This window comes from Galeopterus variegatus, unplaced genomic scaffold (genome assembly GCF_000696425.1).
Source record: "Galeopterus variegatus unplaced genomic scaffold, G_variegatus-3.0.2 Scaffold2994, whole genome shotgun sequence".
Taxonomy (NCBI): Eukaryota; Metazoa; Chordata; class Mammalia; order Dermoptera; family Cynocephalidae; genus Galeopterus; species Galeopterus variegatus.
In genome coordinates, this window is record NW_007729105.1 from 176521 (window position 1) to 198692 (window position 22172).

The 22172-nt window shown below is 48.9% G+C and overlaps 1 protein-coding gene across 1 annotated transcript in view; it reads left to right on the forward strand.

The window, feature by feature from the left end:
• The first annotated feature begins 3767 nt into the window (after positions 1–3767).
• TMPRSS4 (transmembrane protease, serine 4) overlaps positions 3768–22172 on the forward strand; it is a 36320-nt gene continuing 17915 nt past the window's right edge. The window contains exons 1-2 of the mRNA XM_008583684.1: positions 3768–3990; positions 19310–19343. Coding sequence (XP_008581906.1) covers positions 3988–3990; positions 19310–19343 — 37 coding nt within the window. The 5' untranslated portion in view covers positions 3768–3987. The remainder of the gene's footprint in view (positions 3991–19309; positions 19344–22172) is intronic.

The window sequence follows — 22172 nt, forward strand, 5'->3', positions numbered from 1 at the left end:
GGCTCATTTATGTCAAGCTCCAATCTCTGATTTCAGCTCACTCTAGAAATAACAGCCTCTACCCACTCCTGAATGTGGGAAGAGCTCTAAGTCAAAATTTCTCAAATTTTAAGGTGCATACCAATCACCTGGGAATCTTGTAATGCAGTTTCTGATTAAGTTGGGGCAGGGTTGGGGCGGGGGGCGGTGCTGAAATTCTGTGTTTCTGACAGGCTCCCAGGTGACGTTGACACTGCTGATTTATGGACACACCTGTGGGCTTGCTGCCCTCAGGAGCACCTGCTTTAATTGGGAAAGTGCAGTACGTGGGCAGACTGAGCTCTTTAAGGCAGGGGCTATTTTATTTTCTCCAACCACAGTATCTAACCACATTGTCTGATGACACCACAGAAAATATTTGTTAGGCGGATGGATGGATGGATGGATGGATGGATGGATGGATGGATGGATGGATGGATGGATGGATGGATAGAACGATGGGCAGGCCCATATCAATGGGTGGGTAGGTGGGCAACTGCTGATAGGAAGATCAAATGCACAATGAGAAACAACTGTCCTATAAATTACATATCTAAGTGAAAATATCCTGGGGGGAAATGAAGGCAGGGGAACAGCAGGAAAGAAAGAAGGAAGAGATGGAGAAGAGAGGACAGTTGTATTAGTCCATTTTGTGTTGCTTATAACAAAGTACACGGAGCTGGGTAATTAGAAAGAAAAATGAAATTTATTGCTTACAGTTTCTGAGGCTGGGAAGTCCAAAGTCCATCTGGTAATGGTGGTCAGGGGTATGCTGACAGTGACCCAGGGGTCTCATGTTGCAAGATGGTGGAAGCAGAGAGAGCAGAGAGAGAAAGACAGACTCTCCTCTTTTTTTAAAGCCCTCAGAACCACGCCCTTGATCACCATTTTTAATCCATTCACTACTGCAGGGTCCTACAGTCCAATCACCTCTTCAAGGCTCCACCTTTCAATTACCATAATAGGATTTCCCACCCTCTTAACAGTCACAGTGGGGCTAAGTTTCTAATACATAAAACATGCGGGATACAATTCAAGCTTCAATGAGTTTTGAGGGGACATAATTTAATCCACTACAACAGTGAAATACAAAAAATGTTCTTTGAAACCCCCAGAGTTTTCTTCTTATCTCTACCAGAACATCTTTTTAAACTTATCATGATTTATAGATGTGTCCTGTCTCCTCCAGTAGTCTATGAGGTGTGTGTGTTCAGGCCCTGTGTTTTATCTCCTAATCCCCAGCGCCTAGTACAAGAGCTGGCTCTTGCATGAGCTGTATTAGCACACATTTTGTGAAATGAAAAGGGATAAGCTCCGTTTATGAGGTGCCAGACACTTTGCAGAGATTATCTCATTTAGTCTTTATAACAACCTTATGAGGTCAGTACTGTTATTATTCCTACCTTACAGATAAGGAAGGTAGAGCTCAGGAGGATTAAATAAAGTACTCACAGTCACACAAATAATTAGTGGTTATTGAGATTAGGACACAGGACTCTAGGCTATTAGAGCTCTCATGCTCTTGACCCCAGGGGATCCAGGTTTTGTAAGGCCTGATTCTTAGGCATTTTGAGGGGACCCTTTAAGAAAAAGTATACCCCCAAACTGCAAATTTACAAAAACATATGGCAGTGTGAACATATTGCTGGGACTTTTCCCAGAGCCTTGGAAGGGGCCGTGCCAGTGAGGAGCTCTGAGACTCAAGCTTCAAGAGCTTCATGGTAACTCTGCCTCTGATCTTGACATACATGCTGGAAACAGCAAAGGAAAAGGAAGGAGGAAGGGGAAATTGTTGGAGAAAGAGAAGAAGAGATAAAAGGGGAGTGAAGGAAGGCAAGGAGGGAGGAAAAATAGGAGAATCTAAAGAGATGGGTAGAAAGAAGAAAGAAGTCGGGCAGGACACAGCTGGGAGGAAGCTTGGGCTTCTTCTGGGAGGATGGGTGTTCCGGCCCTGGCATCTGGGAGACGTGGGCCTCTGTTCTCTCCTGGCTGCTGTACCTCCACCTGTAGGCCTTGCAGCCTTCTCCCCCTGGGCATCATAGGGACCCTTCCTGGTCCTGCCCACGTGCCTCCTTCCCAGGCCCCTCCACGGGCTCCCAGACCCAACTGGGTGCGGGCGCCAGGAGGCCTGAGTAACAACCTTCCAACCAGCCACACCCAGCAGCCTTCTTGCCCAGGCAGCTACATCTTTCCTGGTTCATCACCTGAGCACCAGGTGGGGAAATGTAAACCTGTGGGCCAGATATTTAACCTGGTGTGCAGATGAACCAAGACAGTGGAAATCCTGGCCTGGGGTGCCCCCGGGCCTCTCATCACCCCGCTGCTGGAGTTCTCCTTAAAAGGGAGGTGCTCGTGGGATCTTTACAGCTCTGTCCCCTGAAATCACTTGTTCTGAGATCCCAGGCTCTTGATTCTTCCCCAAACTTCCAACTCTAAAGGCCACCACCCTAGAGTAGGGAAGGGCTGGGGCTGTGTTGGCTCAAGAGGCTCCCCAGGCCAGCCTCAGGTCTCTGCTACTCAGAAACAAGCCCAAGGCTGCACCGCATTGATCAGCCAAGATCTGGCCAACAATCAGTTAAATCCACCTGGTGTTCCTCCTCCTGCTCAGACATCATGGGGCTCTTCCATGGGCCATATCTTTCCAGACCATGTGCATGGGACCGTCAGACACCTGTGTCACATCAGCCTGTTCACATGGCTGGCAGTGGTAGCAGAACCAGGTTCCAGCCCCAGCTCCACCAAAAACTACTTCATCTCCATGAGCTATGGTTTCCTCAACTGTCAAATAGGAACAAAACATTCATCATGGTGGAGTTGTGAGAATTAAAGAGATGACACGTAGAAACACGTTATCAATGGAAGAGCCAATGTGCATGTCTAACCTGCGCTGGTCTCCTGGGAGAGTCAGAGTTGAGAAAGGGAAGATCTGAATTTGTTTGGAATCAGACACTAACTTACTGTGTGACCTTGGATAGCTGACTTTGCCTCTCTGGAATTTAATTTCATCGCCCACAGAATGGAGGGATGGAAATGGACAGTTACCCGAGTCCCTTCCAGCTCTATGGTCTGTGGTTCTGAGGTTTCACCTTGCACTTCCGCTGGCCAGACAGCACCAGCTGTCAGAATGTGGCAGGACATGAATCAGAAGTGACACTGTGAAAGAAGAGACCTGGGTCCTAGCCACAGCACCAACAGTGATTTTCAAAATATTTAATAGCCTGTGAGGCCGGGGCAGGAAGCACTTGGAAGGGATGCTGGCTGGTACGCTGGACACCAGCCCTGGGCTGGGCAGCCTCACTTCTGGGGTCCAGGAAGAGGGGGGCTAATCTCATCTTCTTAAGGGGAGAAACCCTCTCCTTCATGGATTTTCCAATCCTGTTGCTCCATATGTGGCAACGATTCCATTCTACTGAGCAGCAAATTCTGTCATCCCAGTCCCCAGACTTCTCCAACTTTCCACAAGCCTGAACAAAAGCACCCACACAGTGAGAAGTCATGCAGCTAGAAAGGGAGGGGCCTTCTGACATCACCTTCAGCCAACACCCAGTTGGGTGGAAGTCATTCAGGCAGCAAGGCTTTTGTGACATCTTAGGTATGTCACCTGTTCTGAGGCCAAACGGCCCATGAATGACTCCAGGTGTTGTTCCAGCCCCTAAGACAGGTGTTGGGTTACAAGACACATAATCATTCCAGTCTGGCAACTTCACCTGTAGGCCTGTTTTAATCAACCCGCCCCACAGTCCCCAAATCACTCCTGGAATACAGCGGTGGAAGGCAGCCGGCTCGCTAAGAGGACAGGGATGCTGGGTGTGAGGAACCCAGGCCTGCCCTGCACCTAGACCTCCTCTGGCCAGTGTTCACCAGGGAGTTCTGAACCTCTGGCCAGTCAGGGCCCATTCCAGGAGGCCTTCCTCCTGACTTGGGCTGCCGATCTCAGCTCCAGGCAGCAGGGAAGATTGCAGAGCCAGCATGGTGAGTGTGGGGGCCACTGCTCCCAAAACTGGGGGAGGGTGGGGCTCCCCATAAAGGGCCTTTAATCAGCCTGAGAGGTTATCAGCTGAAAATTTTGTAACATCTTCCAGGTTAAAAAAGGGGTCACACCTGAATCACCCCCACACCCCAGCACCTTACATATCTCCTATCCACCTGCCTTCCTCTCTCTCCCCATTGCCAACAATCCCTGGACCAGCCAAAGCAGCGGTAGCCAGTACCAGGGTAGCTGAGGGTCAGAAAGGAGAAGGGGCTTGCCTGTTTGGGGCTGGAATTGAGCCAGGATCAAAATGCCAGCTTTCCACTTCCCCTTCCAAGGAGGCACTCCAGAAGCTCAGCTCGTATGCAGAAAAGCCCATCCTTTGGGGATCCCAGAAGAGGACAAAAGTGGTGGCAGCCTGCCTGGCTAGGAGCTGCTTCTGGGGGGCACTGGGGAGACCTGGGGTGCCTCTTGGGGGAGCAGTTTCCAAGGCAGATTACAAGAGTACTAACTATAGAATCAAAAGTCTAAGAGGCCAGCTCCCTTATTAGTTGAGCTGCCTTGAGGCTTTAATCTTTCTGAGACTCATTTTCTCCCTCTGTAAAATGGAAATAATATGATCCACGACACACTCCAGGCACACACACAGGGTTAGTGGAGAGACTGAATGGGCTCCTGTATGTGCATAGGCTCTGTAAACCCTGAAGCCCTGTGCAAATGTGAGAATTTATGCCTAAAGGGGAATCTGCTCCAGGAAGCAACAGCTGGGTGGTATATTCAACACTGACCCTTTGCCACCCAGGGAAGAAGCTGGGCATTGCTGCATGAGGGAGAGAGTTCAGGTGGGCACAGTGTGGTGGAGGGGTCAGGCCTGAGACCCCAGAGGCAAGGAGGCACCTTGGCCAGTCTCTGGAGTAGGATCGAAGGAGCTCCTGGCCCCTGAGCTAGCCATTAAACCACCTGTGCCTAATAACCCTGTTATTTCCCTCTAATGAGGTCAGGACAACGGTAGCTCCCAGGCCTGGGAGACAATGCTCGGCCCTGCCTTTCCCTTCCCCTCCCTGCCTCCTCCCATACCCACAGGCCCCTCCCTGGGACAAAGACTTGGAGTCCCTCATGGTGCCGATTCTTAACAATGGTTCTCCCTGGAATCTATTCAACTGGGTATGCCCAGTGAGGGCTGGAGCTGGTCATCCTGGCCGTGAGTCATTACTGACCAGGAAGCCCCAAACACAGCATGAGCCGCCAGGCAGGGCGTTGACCCCTGAGGCTCATCCCGACCCTTCTAGCTGCTCTGGAGCTTGCTGGTGCTCCTCTCCTTGCCAGCCTGGGACAGATCCACAGTGTCTGGGTGGGCTGGGCTGGGGCTCAGGAACATGGCAAGTCAGCAGGCCAGCCTGCTGGCAGCAGGGCTCTGGGAGCATGTCCAGGGTCCACCTCAGATGGGCACAGAGTCCAGGGGCCCTCAGCCCTGGTTATGCCATCCTGGGCTCTGAGGTGACAAACTGAGACTTGGGCAGTGGAAAGTCCTAGGGGTCAAAATAGGCAAAGAAGGGCAACTCTCTCTGTCTGCCCACCTGGGTCCCTCCCTCCCTGGGATAGGGGACCTGATGTCTCTGCAACCCCAAAGAAACTCTATCCAGCCAGCCACCATTTAATCCACCCCTGCCATTGGCCAGCCACTAAATGGGGAAATTGGGGCAGTGAGTAATGCCTCACCCTGGAGGTGTTCAAGAAGAGTGTGACAAGTGTAGCACCAGAGGTGACTACAAGTTACCCTGGAGCCGAGGAGGCATTAGATTCTCTATAGGGTAGTCGGGAAGTTGTCCCAGGAGAGTAAGTATTTGCGTTGGACCTTGAAGGATGAGCCAGCTCTCTCCAGCAGAGAAGGCAGGAAGGGTATCCCAGACAGAGGGAACTGCATTGAACAGCAAAAAATGAGTGGCAGCGTGGGGACAAGTGGGTCGTGTGCTGTGGCTGAAGCCAAGGGCACAGGGTTAGGAGAGGGGACAAGCTGAGGTGTGGCCCCCATGGGGTGGTCATGCAGGCCCCCTGCCAAGCTCAGGTTCAGGTCCCTACCATGCCCAGGAGCTCAGTGGGGCTGGGCTGAGCCACCTGCAGAACTTGGCATGGGCCACCTTCCCCACCAGGCAGGGCAGCAGGCGTCTAGCTCTGTGCATTCTCTCCACAAAGGGCAGCATGCCTTGCCCGTGCCAGCACTAGAGACTTGCTCGCTGGTGAGAGAAATCAAACATGGATCCAGCTCTTGTGGAGCTCAGAGTCTAGTAGGATGGAGGATGGGGAAGGGTAGACAGTTATCAAATAATCACACATACTCATATTTAACTAACAACTGAGATGCTGGCTGCGGTGCAATACCCAGGGAGCTGAGAGATCTGTGCCAGGCATGGCCTCGCTGGGAGGCAGAGAAGGCGGAGGCTGAACTGAGTGGGAGAGCAGGGCATTCCGGACCGAGGAAACAGCCCTTGTGAAGGCAGCAGCAGAATCCCCCAGGCCCTCTTCCGTTTCCTGGGCTCTTCCCTCCAGGCCTCGGGGTGCAGTTCTGTGCCTGGCTGCTGACTTGGAGTAGGGGTTGAGGAGCCAGGCCTCCCGCAGGCCCCCAGGCCCTGCTCCTCTGCTCAACCTTCCTTCAGCGCCACTGAGATCCCAGCAATCACCTGCAGCAAATACCTTTCACCCCTAGCCTATCCCCGTGACAGAGCCTAAGAGATCTGAGGAGCTGGATGTGGGAAATGAGGAAAGACCAGTCCAGGGGCATCGGGAGTAAGGAGAGAGATCAGGGCTCAGGAACTCAGGACAAGCTTCCTAAAGCCCAAGAACCAACCCAGGACAGCAGGAGACAAATGCTCTCCAGGCCTCAGATTTCCTAGGTGCTTCTTCTGCCCTCAGCCTTCCTTCTTGCTCAGATGAAAATATTAGCCTCAATAAAGCACTTCAAGTTCCCAAGCAATGATTCCCCAAGACAGTGAACTCCCCCAAATCTGAAATGTGTTCATCTGTGACATTTTTTATAAACCTGTTGCCACCAGACTGTGGCAATTCTTCAGGACAGAAGCTATGTCTTTTCCATCTTTTAGCCCTAAATCTAGCACATGGCTTGGCATGGAACAGGCACTTGGTAAGTGTTTGCGAATGAATGAATAAATAAATAGTAGGTAAATGATTGAAGACCAAATCCCCTATAACCAGCTTCTGATTTATCTGACGCTGAAAACAAGGGTCACCAAGTTCAGTCGGAAAACATGCCAGATTCTATCAGAGGTGTTACCAAGATGTTTTCATCACAGACAGGGCTGGGTGTGAGGGAGGGACAGGCCTGAGCCTGCCTGGAAACCCAGTGCTAGGGAAGAGGAAGAGTCGGAGCCAAGCCAATGAAGCAATCCCCCTGCGACGTGTTTAAATTCACCTCCCAGCCTGCCACTCGGACTATCATGATTGCAACAGAGAAATTTGGAAATCAGACTCAAAACCACAACACTCCTCCCCTATTCCTTGCTCCCAGAGCAGCTTCTAGCTTCCTAGCATAATCCACATGCAACTGAAAATTCTCATGGATAGCAACTGAGAGGAATACTTCAGGAAGAGGATGAGAGATTGAGATGGCCCCTTTCCAGGGGTGGCAGCAGTATCTTCTGTCACCAAGGATCCTGCATGGGCTGGCTAGGCTTTGCGGGCTGGAGTGGTTGAGCTGACCAAGGCTTTAGGCATTTCCTACGATCTCAATTTCTTCCTCTGTAATATGCATGAATTTGTTCATTCATTCGTTTAGCATTTATTCCCTGAGCATCTAATATGTGCTAGGCACTGCAAGAAACTGTGGAAGATTCAGAGAATATGCAAAATCCAGACCCTCAGTTCCATGTACTCCATAGATGGAGCAGGACAGGCTAAACTGCTTCCCTGACCGCAGGCAGAGCGGGGCACTCATTCACCTGTAATGTCAACAAGAAGGGGGCATCTTTAGCTGAGATTAGCTACCTCACCTTCATCCTACCCTGGCACTGGGGACATCACTCATGATCACATCTTCAATCCACAGAGAGGAGGGGCCAGGCTGCCAGAAGGATCTATCCTGACAAGGACGAGTCAGTTCTGGTCTTAAAAGGAATGACAATGACAACAGCAGCGTGTCCTCTTTAACCTAACGCAACAAGTGTAGCATTTTGTGGCTGGAGAAGCACTTTCACATCCAGAATCTACCTTTGAGTCTAACACCAACTCTCTGAGACTTTGGAGTCCTCATCCTGCAGAGGAGGAAATCAAGGCTCAAAGAGGTTAATGACTTGAAAAGGGTCACTCAGCCAAGAATAGTCAGAGCTGGGACTCTAAGCTCTGAAGTTCCCTCCTTCTCCCCCAAGATGTGGACCCATAAGACCAGCACCTGGAGTTGCCCTAGAAACCGCAGAACCAGGGAGCCCCACTTCCCTATGCAGAAGCGGATGATTCTATAATAAAGTATGCATTGAGTGAAGACTGCGTCAGCTGGCACGACAGGGTGGAGGAAAGACACTGTTTCAGCAGTGAGACTCCTTCCCTCGCTAATCTACTAAAGGTCACTAGAGAGAAACACGTGAACAAGGGGAAACCAGTGGGCGTCATTAACTTAGACTTTCAAGAAGACCAAGATAAAGTTTCATACCCAGTGCTGCTCAGGAAAAAAAAAACCCAAGTCACCATGAGACCATTAAGGATAGAAAATTGATTTAAAGAGAGAAAATTGTAAGTGAACCAGGCCTAGGACTAATTGTATCTGTGGGAGGAGACAAGAGTTTTCAGACTAACAGAAAGTTCTTCAGAATCACAGGCCCTAAGGAAAGAAACTTAGAGGTCTTCTGAGTGAGTGGTTTCCCCAGATGTGTTTTGGCCTCAGAGACCTTCGCCCCACCGCAATCTAATGTAGAACCCTCATATGGAAAACAGAAAAAAACAGAACTGTGGTGTTTGAAAGGACTGTGGCCCCCACCCTCTCCGACCCCGCCTCCCTCCCCTAGCAGGAGCTGGGGGCGCCACCGAATTCCCCAGGTATGCACAGAGCCCTTATCTGGCTGCAGAAACCTCCTTCCCAATCCAGCTGCTACACACACACCTTCCATTTCTAGGAAGCTCTAATTGCTTAAAACAATCTGCCTTTACCCTAAAGAAAGGGCTTTCTGTAATTTCCCCCATCGTCCTTTGCCTCTTGCTCCAAAGGGCCGGCCCCCGGCCCAGGGCATACGCATTTTAAAGGATCACCTTATGCTTCCATGGGTCTTTCCTTCTCTGGCCTGCATCCTCTGCCCTCTCTTCAGAGAGAGTTCATGCAGGTCACATGACATCACTTCTGGTCCCCTAACTGTCCTGATCACTTTCCTCAGATACACTTAGTCCGTATACTCCCCCCCTGAAGTCAGGCGCCTTGACCTATGAAATCATAAAAATAGCTGCCATTTGTTCAGCTCCTATCACATGCATGTCAGGCCCTCTGCGAAGCTCTTTCTCATTAATAATGAAAAATTTTTGAGTATCTGCTATGGGAAGCACTTGCCAGTTTCTATTCCAATATTGTTATTAATTATTAATAAAAATAATAGAATATATGCTCCATGGGTATAAGAACTTGGCCTCTTGTTCACTGCTGTATCTCCAGCCCCCAGAACAGTGCCTCACTAAATGAATACAGTATTATTATTGCTGTTATTATTATTATTACAGGGAACAGTTATTGCATTCTTACTATGCACCAGGCAATGTGCCATATGCTATGTATATTTGGGGCTCATTAGGAGGAAGACTTACTAAATCTCTTTATCACACACAGACACAGATACAGACACACACGACACACACACGCGCACACAAAATTGAGGCTCTCAGTAGTTTAAATACCTTGCCTAAGGCCTCAAGGTGGTGAGCAGCAGATTCAGACCCAGGCCGCAGGATTCCAAGGCCTCTGCTCTGTTCACTGTGAGACACTGTCTCTTATAGCAAATGACCGCCCAGCAAGGGAAAATTTCACAAAGCACAGAGTTATGAGTGGGCAGGAAAGTGGTAAAGGAACTAAGCTTATGTAATCGCAAAGTAATAGATGCAGAGAAGTCACACCACTGAAGCACTATTTATAGGACCATGAGTTCAGAGTTCACAGGAAAGAGATCTAGGAGTCACTAAGACCTTTGCCAGGAGATTGGCTGCAGCAGCCAGACTGGCCCACCCAAGGCTGGTTATCATCAGAGCATCCAGAACAAATGAGGATGCTCAATCCTGCCCTTATGCAGACCCTCCTTGAACACTGTGTGGAGATCTTCTCCCCAAGCCTCCAGGGTAACTGGAGTGGAGGGGACTAATTTTCACTTACGAAACTCCTCTGTATTTCAAGCACCGTGCCAGGCACACCACATGCCTCATCTCACATAATCTTCACCAACAATCCTTGAAGTAGATCATATTCTTCCCATTTTAGAGATGAGAAAAATTAAAACTCAGGAAAATTCATTAACTTGTCCAGGACCACATGACTGGCAAGGAGCAGAGTGAATTCAGCCAGTGTGCCTGCTTAGGAGGAGCAGGAACAGGGGACAAACCCCTTCTGATCAAGGCGGCTGAGACCCCTCAAACTGCAAAGACCAACCGAAAAGGACCATGAACAGCCTATAAAATCATGAGAGCAGCAGACGGGGTTCGGGTGGGCTTGAAGAGGAGCATGGCACCTAGCAGGAGAAGTGCCTTACAGAACCTTTCTCACTATTACCTCGGGAAGTCAGTGTTACCATACTGGCATTCCAAGGGAGGAAACTGGACAGGAAATGTTAATTGATTTGCCCAAGGTGGCTCTGCAGGAAAATAGAGTCAGACCTTGTAACAGCAAAGTTCTTCTTCCCTCCCCATCTTTTCCCTTCCCCTTAAAGCCTAAAGGACAGTTCAGGACAAGCACAAGGGAGCACAATTTTTCAAAGACATTATAAACTCTGTGGAATTATTTTATAAACATCAGATTGCATCGTGAATGACAGCCTCTTAGTTCAGGAAAATTGCAATGTTTATGTAACCCCTCTAAGCTTTAAGACCCATCAGCCCCTCCCAATGGCAAACCCCTAAGGGTCCCTTGTCAGTCTGGAAGTCTGAACTGCTGGCCTGACCCCTGCTGGCTCTCTGAGTCCCCTTCAGCCATTGTCCAGGCATTGCCCTCAGGTGTGCAAAGGTGGAGTCACCTTCCTTCCCATCACACCCTGCTGGCAAGGGAAGGTGGACTCAGATGGACCTACCGGGGGCAGAAAGAAAGCTGAACAAATAGAATTATTGAGAACTCAGAAAGGCAGGAGAGAATGGACTTCTTCTCCTGAGACCAAGAGAAGCCTCTTGGATTTGTGAGAACCACACTCAACAGCACTGTCACCTGGAAATAAGGGCCCTCCAACAGGGAGCCAGGCATGTACTAATACCTCACTCCTGCCCTTCACATTGTCTTGCCATGTGACCTGGGGAGAGAGAGCATAACCACTGTGCCTCAGTTTCTCCATTTGTGAAACAGGGATAGTTACATCTTTGCCCTCTCCCCAGCCCCTATGCCCAAACACAAAGAGCTCTGTGGGAACACAAAGGCTGATTCTTAAGTGACAGAGCTGAACAGCAGGCTGGCAGCAGGATAATGGCAGACCATCTGACACCTCCTGTCTGCACCAGGCTCTGCCCTAGAGCCATTATATGCTGGGATGGGGGCAAAGGTTCTCAGCTCAAATTGCCAACAGGTCAGCACCTATGTGGCTTAGAACAAGGTGAAACGGTTTCTAATGTAGCAGCCAAGGCTGAGGTTAGCCCTAAAGGAAAACATGCTGCTGTAAAGGACACCTAACCACAAGTCAGAGGTAGTGAGAATGCTTCATGAATCTCCTTCATGTGACACCTTGAATACCCACCTGTGCATGGCCTGAATTGGGGGTGGACCTGCCTGGAGACAGGGTATTAGGTCATAGGATCCTTGGAAGCCAGGGTGATTAGTCGTCTCTGAGAACCTTCCATGCACTCTCAGCTGCTGCATCCCAGCCAGGCTCATCTTGGGAAACTGACACCCTCCTCCCCTGCCCTGTGATTGTCTCACCCTCCGTGTCCCCCCTCCTCACCTTACCTGTCATGGCTGAGGCACCCAAGGGAGAGGGTCCTGTTTCCAGCCTAGCAAAGACATCAAACTGCCTGTCCCAGCTGCAGGTTGAGAGGATACAATTGCTTGCAGCTGGTGGGGGTGAAGTACAGGTTCAGGAGTCAGAGGGCAGTGTGAGGCCTCCCAGAGGAGCCCCTGAACATCCGAGCCATCTGTGGCTGAACCCCACTCTTCTAGCTAACTGTGAGCAGCCTCCAGGTCTCTTGGCTCACCCAGAGAACTTTCCCCGCCTCCTCCCTTGGGTCCCCCTTTCCCACTTGTCACCGGCCTTAGAAACCTAGCTGCCACCTGCCAGAGCCTCAGAGGACCTGTTTATCCCATCACCTAGCAACAGCAGCATCTCTAACTCTAGTTTCCCTACAAGACTGGGAAACCAGGGCCTTGGCCCCCATGGGAGCTTGAAGCTGCACCGACTGGTGCAGGGCCAGAAACTCCCCTTTTATGTGCCCCTACTTTCCTCTCTTCATCCGCACCTTGATCATTCCAGATCTGGCCCTACTGACTTCTTTCCAAAGCAGGGCAATGCAGAGTCAGCATTGCAGAGAAGGAGAGAGAAATAAGTCCCCAGGGGTGGCTGCTTGGCAAGCAAAGCAGACAAAGGAGCTGGCCAGCTGCCTCTTCTTCACCCCATTATTAGCCTAGTGGGGCACTTGCCCATTTCCCTGTGAGGTTATTAACCCTTCTATCTGCTTCATCTTCTCTGAAAGAGAGCTCCCAATTACCTGAAGGGACCTGGAGGCTCGGAGAGGCTGAGGAGCGTGGCTAAGGCCACATGGCAAGTCAGAAGTCAAGATGAGAACTCCTACTCCCCAAGCCGGTTCTTTGTGGCTTCTCTGCAGCACACTTAATCCTCACCCCATTTAAAAACAAGAGCTGCCTGGTGCCTGGTTTTGTCATCTCTGAGCTGGAGGGGAAACGGGACCCTGAGAAGTCCATTTGCCATTCGGAGCTGAACTGAGCCCAACTAGGGCTCTGGGAACTAAGAGCGTAGTGGGGGGAGGGGAGGCGGGAAAGAAGGAAGGAGAAGCAGGTGAGAAAGGGGCAAGCCTAATGGAAGAGAAGGAGGAGGGCTGCTAATATGAACAAAGCCCCTCCTCTGTGCCGAACCCTGCACCAGGCCCTTTTCCCAATAAGCTCTGCGAGGGAGGTCTCTTACCCCTATTCATGGATGACGGAGCAGAGCCAGGAACTGAGCAGAAGCTGTCTGCCTTCAGACCAGGAAGGGCTGGGGAGATGCCAGGCAATCTCTGCATGTTGATTGCATGCAAATTATATGCAACAAGACTACATTGCAGGGGAGTAGAGATTAAAAAGGACCCAGCACCTGCTAATGACATTTACCCAGATGGGTTTCTGAAACTGCGGGGAAACGAAAACGACAGTCCATTGAATCCAGAAGCCTGGCCCCAGGAGCTGGATCTATTACTTGCTCTGAAGCCATAGCAACTACTTAATGTATTTGAACCTTGGTTTCCTCTTCTCTAAAATGGAAATAACTTCTCAAGGTCGTTTGGAGGATTAAATAGGATAGCACTTAAGAAAGGGAATACTGTAATTGTATAACAATACCCAACTGCAGTAGTCAATTGTTCTGCCTCCACATTTGGGTCTTGAATTAACATCTTTCTGCTGCCAGTGACCAACTGAGAAGCAGAGGGAGAAGATTTTCTGAGCTAATCAGGCAATGGCAGGTGTTTTCCAGCCATCAAAAATCCACCCACTTCTACTTCCCCACCTCACCCCCCACCTCCTCTGGCTTGGGCCCTCCTGGGCCCTGGGGGCCTGGGCATTCCTGCCCTTCCTCTGCACTCTACACAGCAGGAGCTTTATTCCCGGATGAGCCCCGGGTCAGACACCAGCTGGGCTGGACCCATGAGTCAGGGCTCTGCAGCAGACTGAATCAACAGAGCAGACAGGCCCAGCCCAGCCAGCGGCCCAAACAAAAACGGAAAGCGAAGCCTTTGCTTGGCTGGGCTGGGCCCAGACTGCAGCAGTGATGGCCAGGGGCGAGTTCAAGCTGGGGATAAATGAAGACAACTCCAGCAAAGCTGAAGGAAGCGCACTTGTTCTTTGGTGGCCTCTCAGCGTCCTCCTTCACTCTGTCAACTCCAGGGCAAGATGTTCCCCCTGTCTGGCCTCAGTTTCCTCATGTGAAAATGAGGGAACTGCTGGGGTGGTCTCTAGAGGGGCTTTCAGCTTCACATCCCCGGATCATGGCAGGGCCCCACCATAGGGATGAGGCTGACCGGATTCCCTGAATCTTACCTGTACCCACCTCTCTCAGCCCCATTCTCCTCTTTCCTCAGCTCAGGATTGATGCAGCAGGCCATAAATCCCTGTTTCTATCCTGCTTGGGAATGTCACTGACATGGCTGGTCCCTAATCACCACTCACAGGAAATGCACCCACTTCCCTGCTCATTAGCCCCATACCAGTGACCTCCAGAGCTCCCCTTCCCAGAAGTTCATCAACCCATCATCTTCAAAGAGCTTCAAGAAAGCCAGAGAATGAGCCACTAAATGGAGGCACTCAGGCAGCACAAGAGTCAAGGTAGAGCCTTGTGAGGACACTCAGCACAGCCAGGAGACGGCACTCTCACTTTCTCTCTGAACCTTGGGTGCATGGCACTGGATGAATCTTTGACTCGTGACATTTTTCCCTGGTGGTCCAGCAGGGCCCATTCATAACTCCTTAGCTAGTTAGTTGGTTTTAAAAATACAGTAAGCCTCCATAACCCCCCCCCCAAAAGCTAGAACTTAATAATTGCATCTAACCATGAGATCCCCCTCCCTCCTACACACATCCATCCCCCTGCTGAGGGAGGTGAGCAAGTCTCTTTAGTTTATTAACTCAGTAAATATCAACTGTACATCTTTGATAGGCCAGGAACTATACTTACCTTCCAAGGTAAGCATCATCCCAAATCCCATGGTCATTCTTCCCTGGCTTCTTTATGAAAAAAGATTCTATGTAATCTTTTGAGACTTACTTTTCCCCTTAGTATTAAATTGCTAATGCCATCCATGTTATTTTGTGTCCCTGTAGTTCATGACCACAGTGTAATATTCCCTGTGTGCATAGACCACAGTCACAGTGTCTTTCTCTTTTTTTGGCAGCTGGCCGGTACAGGGATCTGAACCCATGACCTTCGTGTTACAAGGCTGTGCTCTAACCAACTGAGCTAACCAGCCAGCCCACAGTCAGCTTCTCAAAGGCTGGCCTGAACTGAGTCCTAAAACTGAGATATATTCATTAACTCTTTCCTCCAACAAATATTTATTCAACTCTCGCTATGTACCATGCATTGTAGGAGACATCGGAGATACAGTGATCAATAAGATGGTCACAGTCCCTGTAATTCTAGCTTACAGTTTTCATTTGGTTTATTTTTTCTCTCTGTTTTGTTTTCAAACAGGTGTGGAGTTTTTTCTGTACAGTACTCAGTGGGTAGCAATTGAAAACATTAGCTGCTGTTGGGTACTTGGGTCACGTCAGTTCAGGGAGGAGGAAGCCATGGCCCCAGAAGGCAGACTGTAAGCCTCCTTTGTTCCCTCTGTGCCTCGGCTTCTAGCACAATTCCGGGCCCATGTAAGGTGTACAGTCAGTATTTGTTGAATTAATAATTAACAAAAGAGACTTGCCCTACCAACCTCAACTAATGCAGGCCTGTGTGCACAGGTGGACTCAGTGAAAGGAATGAACTGGCCAGGGAAGGGCCCACCACATGGATGCTCTTAGCATCCCTCCAGCCAGCCCCCCTCTAGCCTACTACACCTCAGCAAACACCCTTCCCTGCTTAACTAAATCCCAAGGGCATCCAGTCCGCGGGTGAGGCCTGTTGCCTTTATCTTCCAAACACACACGCAATCCTGCCACCAGCCTCCTCTGTCATGTCCTCACCTCCCTCCAGCCAGGCAGGCCGATCTCTATTCAGTTCCTCCAACCTCCAAGCTTGTTCCTGCCTGCTTAGCTCCTTCTAGTCATTCAAGTCCCAGCTCAGTGTCACCTTCACCAAGGAGCCTCCCCAACCACCCTGACCTCTCCCTAGACGTCCTGCTCTAAGTCTCCAGCCAGGCACTGCCTCCTCTCACCACTTTGCTCTCTGCACAGCACCTACCATCCCGGCCTTCTCTGGCTTATCTGTGTATGTCCTGTCCCCCCCCCCCCCTTTATCCCCTCCCTTGCCAGGACACAAGCTTCCCGAGGGCAGGCCTTTGGCTGTCTGGTCTGGGCACTTCTCCCAACCTGCTGTAATTACATAATTCTTACTTATCTTTGAATCCACAGTTCCTGGAGCAATGCCTCGTACAAGGTAGACAATCCACCAACATTCACTTAGTTTAGTAATTAATTATTTAATGCACCCATCTCGGTTATCAGACAATTGGTATCAATCTTTTTCACCTTTGAGTTGACTGAGTCAGATGAAAGGACTTGGTAAACTGTTCTGTGCCAATTGTGGGTGAGTTACTATTGGTATTATTATTACTGACTCTATAGCCACAACAATACAGAGTCACCTCTGTATTGTTGACTGTCCTGGGGATAGTCCCCTCCAGCCAACCCTGGCGATGGTAGGGAGATGGTTGGGAAAGAGCTGCAGTGCAGATCCCAGAGCTCAGTTCAGCCCACAGTCATTTACTGAGTCTTTACTGGGTACAAGCCTAATGCTAACCACAAAGTGTACAAGGGCAATAAAGAAGAGGGACCAATACTATTATTATTTGTCAAATAAAACACCAAGGGCAAGGGTTTGGATTCCTGCATGGGCCAGCCACCAAAAAATAAAAGAAAATAAATAGATAAAATAAAAATTTAAATTAAAAAAGAAGAAAATCAACCAAAACAAAAAGGAAAGAAACAGAGATGCTTGGGCCGGCCCGGTGGCGCACTGCTACAGTGCGCCGCTTGGGAGCGCAGAGGCGCTCCCGCCGAGGGTTCGGATCCCACATACAGACCGGTTCCCGCTCACTGGCTGAGCGAGGTGCGGGTGCGACACTGAGGGTTGCGATCCCGTTGCCGGACATGAAAAAAGACAAAAAAAAAAAAAAGAAACAGAGATGCTTGACTACAGAAGGCCTGCACCAAATGCTGTGGGAGCACACAGGGTGGGAGGGAAGAGGAAAGGGAGCCCCATGTGTGAGCCTGGCACTTTCTACCACATGGCTCATTTAATCCTCAAGTAGCCCTTTGAAGTAGGTGTTACTACTTCACACAGGGTTAACCTGAAGCTCAAATCTTGCCCAAAGACACACAATTACCAGGGGGCAGAGCCTGTATTCCAACTCAGCCCCTGATGACTCCAGAGGCTGGCTGGCTGCTACACTACCCATGGCCTAGTGTCACCAAAGGGCAAGGCTGGGCGTGTCCTCCAACAGACTACAGACTAGCATTGGAAGGAAAGGAAGGAGCATCTCTTCCCAATTGCTGTGTCCATGCTGTGCTTAGCCATGGGCGCAGGCAACACCCAGGGACTCCCTATATTTAATCTGGGATACCCGCCCAGGTGTTGGAAGGGGTCTCTTACTCCCAGTGGGATTGGAAAAATTTCTAGCCAGAAATGCACAGGGTCATGTGGCTCCTCCATCCACCACCAGGCCAGTCGTGTCCTCAGCACAACGGGGCAGGCGAGTCCCTGGGTAGGCACCTAGACCACAGGAAGAGCTGCTGCTCACCCAGCCTAGGGATTCCAGATCCCATGCCAGACTGGGAAAGGGAAGAAAGAGAAGAAAGGTTCCTGGGAGGCCAAAGAGAGTGAGGGAAGGTTCAGAGGGCATGAAACTTTTCCTGGCAGGAAGGGGGCTGCACGTACTTTGTATGTGAGCCTTTGTGTGAGTGGCTCCTACGTGCACCTCTGTGTGGCTGTGTGTGTGCTGAGTGTACATGTGAAGTGGTGTGAGCAAGTGGAAGACAGGCCTTTGTGTGTGTTTGTGTACATGTGTCAATGGTGACCTAAGACCACACTCTCAGATATACCATAAAGTTCTGGCAGTTTTTGATTTTGTTTTTGTTTGTTTTCTTAGGTATAACACACATTCAGCAAAGCACCCCAATCTAAAGAATACCACTCATTAATTTTTACACATATAAACACCAATGTAACCAACACCCAAAACAAGATCTAGAAGTTTTCCAACATTCCAGAAGGCTCCATTGTGCTCCTTCCAGTAACCACCCTACCTCCCCAGTAGTAACCACTATTCTGACTTCTATCACTATAGATTAAACTTTACCTTTTAAACTTCATATAAATGGAAGAGTATACTTCAGACAGAGTATGCTTTTTTGTGTCTGGTCTCTTTATCATTATGTCTGTGAGATTCATCTGTCATTGCATTTAGCACTAGTTTATTCTTGTCTATTGCTGAATTATATTCCATTCTATAAATATACCACAATTTATTTATGTACTCTACCAGTGACAGACTTGGGTTTTTCCAATGCTTAGCTATTATGAATGAAGCTATTACAATCATTCAGGTACAGGTTTTTTGCTAAACATATGCACTCATTTCTCTTGGCTATATCCTGCAACAGAATTACTGTGTTATAGATTATAGAATAGCCATATGTTTAACATTAGTAGATTCAGCTGAACCATTTCCTAAAGTATTTGTACAAATTTACACCCTCACCAACAGTATATGAGAGTTCCAGTTGCTCCACATCCTCATCAACACTTAATATTGTCAGCCTTTTTAATTTTAGCCATTCTGGTGTCTATGTAGAGGTATTTCATTGTGGTTTGAATTTGCATTTGCATGATAAGTAATGATATTGATCATCTTTTAGTACTTATCAGCCACTTGGGTGTCCCCTCTTGTGAACTGTTCAGGTTTTTACAGAAATAAAAAATCTATAATAGATGATTGATGAATACAAACAGTAGAGCAGAATCATCTCAAGCAATTCAGCAATACATACAACAGCCCAGCAACCAGTTGTTTCTACAATTGCTAACTGGTTATAATCAGTAAACTAGCTGAACCAGGTCAAATAGGTGCATGACTGAATTTTTCATATTGAACCAATTATTTGGATATCACAGAGACCCCCCAATTCAGATTTAGCAGGGAGGAGGAAATGCAGACAAGAACCAAGAACCTCCTCCAGGCCGCTAGCAGTTCCCTAGCTCAACTCACTCACTGTTTTTCCTTCAATTTCAGGATCCTGACAGTGATCAACCCCTGAACAGCTTCGGTAAGCTCAGGTCTGGCCTTCCTTTGTCTATATCAGCCTCTGATGTTGTTATCGAGTAAATACTAAGCCACTCTTGCATGGCCCTCACCACCACCACCAGGTGCCAAATGTCGTGGGTGACATCCATCCGCCCATCCATCCATCATTCAACAAACATGTATACTAAACATATAACTGTAAGCTCCAGGATTTATTCTAGAAGTAGGAGCCCTGGTTTCTGGGGAAACAGGACTAACAAACCTAAAATCCCAAGAGCAATGATTCTCCAACTCATTCGTTCAGTTACTCATTCTCTTATTTATTCAGTAAAATTGTGAATACCTGCCATGTGCCAGGCCCTGGGCTGAATGCTGGACTATAGTAATAAATAAGACAGCAGCCAAAGCCCCTGCCCTCATGGGGTTCACAGTCTGATCATGCTGCCAAAGAGGAAGATGGACAAAGGCGTTTTCACTGGTAGAGAAGAAAATGACAGTGTTTGCCTGATTTAGTGGAGAAAAATAAGTTAACAAATAGAATGTTCCCGGGCCGGCCCGTGGCTCACTCGGTAGAGTGCGGTGCTGGTAGCACCAAGGCCCCGGGTTCGGATCCCACATAGGGATGGCCGGTTCGCTCACTGGCTGAGCGTGGTGCTGACAACACCAAGTCAAGGGTTAAGATCCCCTTACCGGTCATCTTTTAAAAAAAAAAAAAATGACAAATAGAATGTTCCCAAAGTTAAGGGCTTTTTTCCTCCCGTTATATTTTCTGAAACCATCAATATCTACTCCTGGTAACCTGCTGGATCAGCAAAACAAATGAGCAAGGACAAATTAATATGAACAGATCAGTAAGAAAATGGCCAATCCCACTTACTTTGACGGCTTATTTGTTTTTCAGTTCAGGGTCAGGAGTTAATAATGATTACAGACAAAGCAATCTTCAGCAAGGAAAATGGTACCCAGTGTGTACTTTGGAATATAATATATCGATAGACCATGGTATCCCCAAAGAACACCAGGTTTCCAAGTGCTCCACCACCTGAGTAAGCCTGAGAACTACCAAACCAGAAAATGAGCTGAATTTGCTCCCAGTGCCTGCCATGAAGGGAGCTTGGGAAGGAAAGATCAGTGCCACTCAAGTGGTCAGGGATAACACCATAGGCCAGATCCAACAGGATGAGTAAACTGTCACAAAACTAAAGGGGGTGATGAGGGTCTTGGTTGCAGAGGGAAGAATCTGAGCTCTTTCGACCCAGAGATAGGAATTAACACGGGTTGTTTGAAGACCAGGGAGTGAAGCTGCCTATGCAGAACTGGGGGTTCAGCGGACTAGCTATGGAAGTCCACCTGGCTGAGAAGGTGAAGCCAAATTACACTGGCTTTGAATGCCCAGGAAGAGTGCAGTCCAGATGTGGAAGTCATGGGGAGCCCCAGCAGGCTCTTGAGCAGGGAAGGGGCAGGATGAAAGCCATCTTTTAGGAAGTTCTGCCTGGCAGCAGTGGGCAGAACAGGCTGAAGGATGGAACAACGGCAGGCAGGAAGGCCACTCGTAGCTCAGTGTGTTCATGAACTGAAATTAGGTATGAAAACCCTCCCCTTCCTACTGAGGGAAGCAGGTGATCCCTGAGAACGTCTGGGAGGCAGAGGCATTGGGCCCTGGACACAGGGGCTCGTGTCTCCCAATAGATCATTCACTCTCTGAGAAAATAAACTAATCTCATGTCCCCAAAAGCAGATGCTCAATAAATAAACCATGCTTGAATAAATGAAAGAAATGTCACCATGTCCATGGCCACAGGAAAGAGGACAATTCTGAACACTGGCTGCTGGACCTTTGAAAACAATATCAGCTAACATTATTGATAACCCACTTGAGCCAGGTCCTGATAGTTTATAGGCAGTAACACTTCCAGTCCACATCCTTAGTGTCTGGCCTCCGTATCGGAGGTTAAAACTCTCTTTTAAGGAAACACAAAGTTTCCTAAGCTTTCCCTTATCAACAGATTCATTAATTTCAGCACTGATTGGGCCCCAGTCTCTGGCGGGATGCCATTCTCTGCTTTGGAAGAGATGAGGGAAGGGATAGAGACAGACACGTGACCAGCCATCATTCTGGCAGAATAAAAGGAGAACCGTGAGAAAGAGGGAAGGGGTGTGCTTAAGAGAACAGAGCAAACAGCAATCCATTTGTTCCTTTAGCAAATACTTGCTGAGTGCCTACTATGGGCCACTGTTCTAGGCACCAGAGACTCATCAGTAAACAAAACAGATCCTATCTTCATGGAGTTTTCATGTCAAAGTTGGGTGGGAGGAGGCAGAAAATGTACAAAATATGCAAAATGTAGAGTATTTAGAGGTGACGAGTGCTTTGGGGAAAAATAATAAGCAAAGAAGGAAAATGGAAATGTTGGAAGATTTCATTTTAACCAGGGAGACTGAGGAAAGCCTCACCTAGAAGGTGACCTTGAAGAAAAATTTGAAGGAGATGCAGGAGGGAGTACATGGAGGGGAGAGGCCGGAGCCGGCCTACGAAGGGACTTCAAAAAGTTCGTGGGAAGATAGAATTGAAAGATAATAGGAATCTTTCCGTGAACTTTCTGAATACCCCTCGTATTGCTTTCTCAGGTTCCTCGGGGTTGCCACCATCCCTGCCCCAGCTCTCCCTGGAGGAGAGGTCCCCATGGCACCTCCTCTACCTATTGCCTGCTGGAAGCTGGGACTTAAAAGAACCTGTCTCTTACTTACTGAGAATGTCACTTTCCAAAGCCTTTCTCGTCTCCTTGGGTAACCACGTGAAACGGACAATGAAGTTATTATTACCTGTGTTTCAGGCAGTGATAGGCTCCTA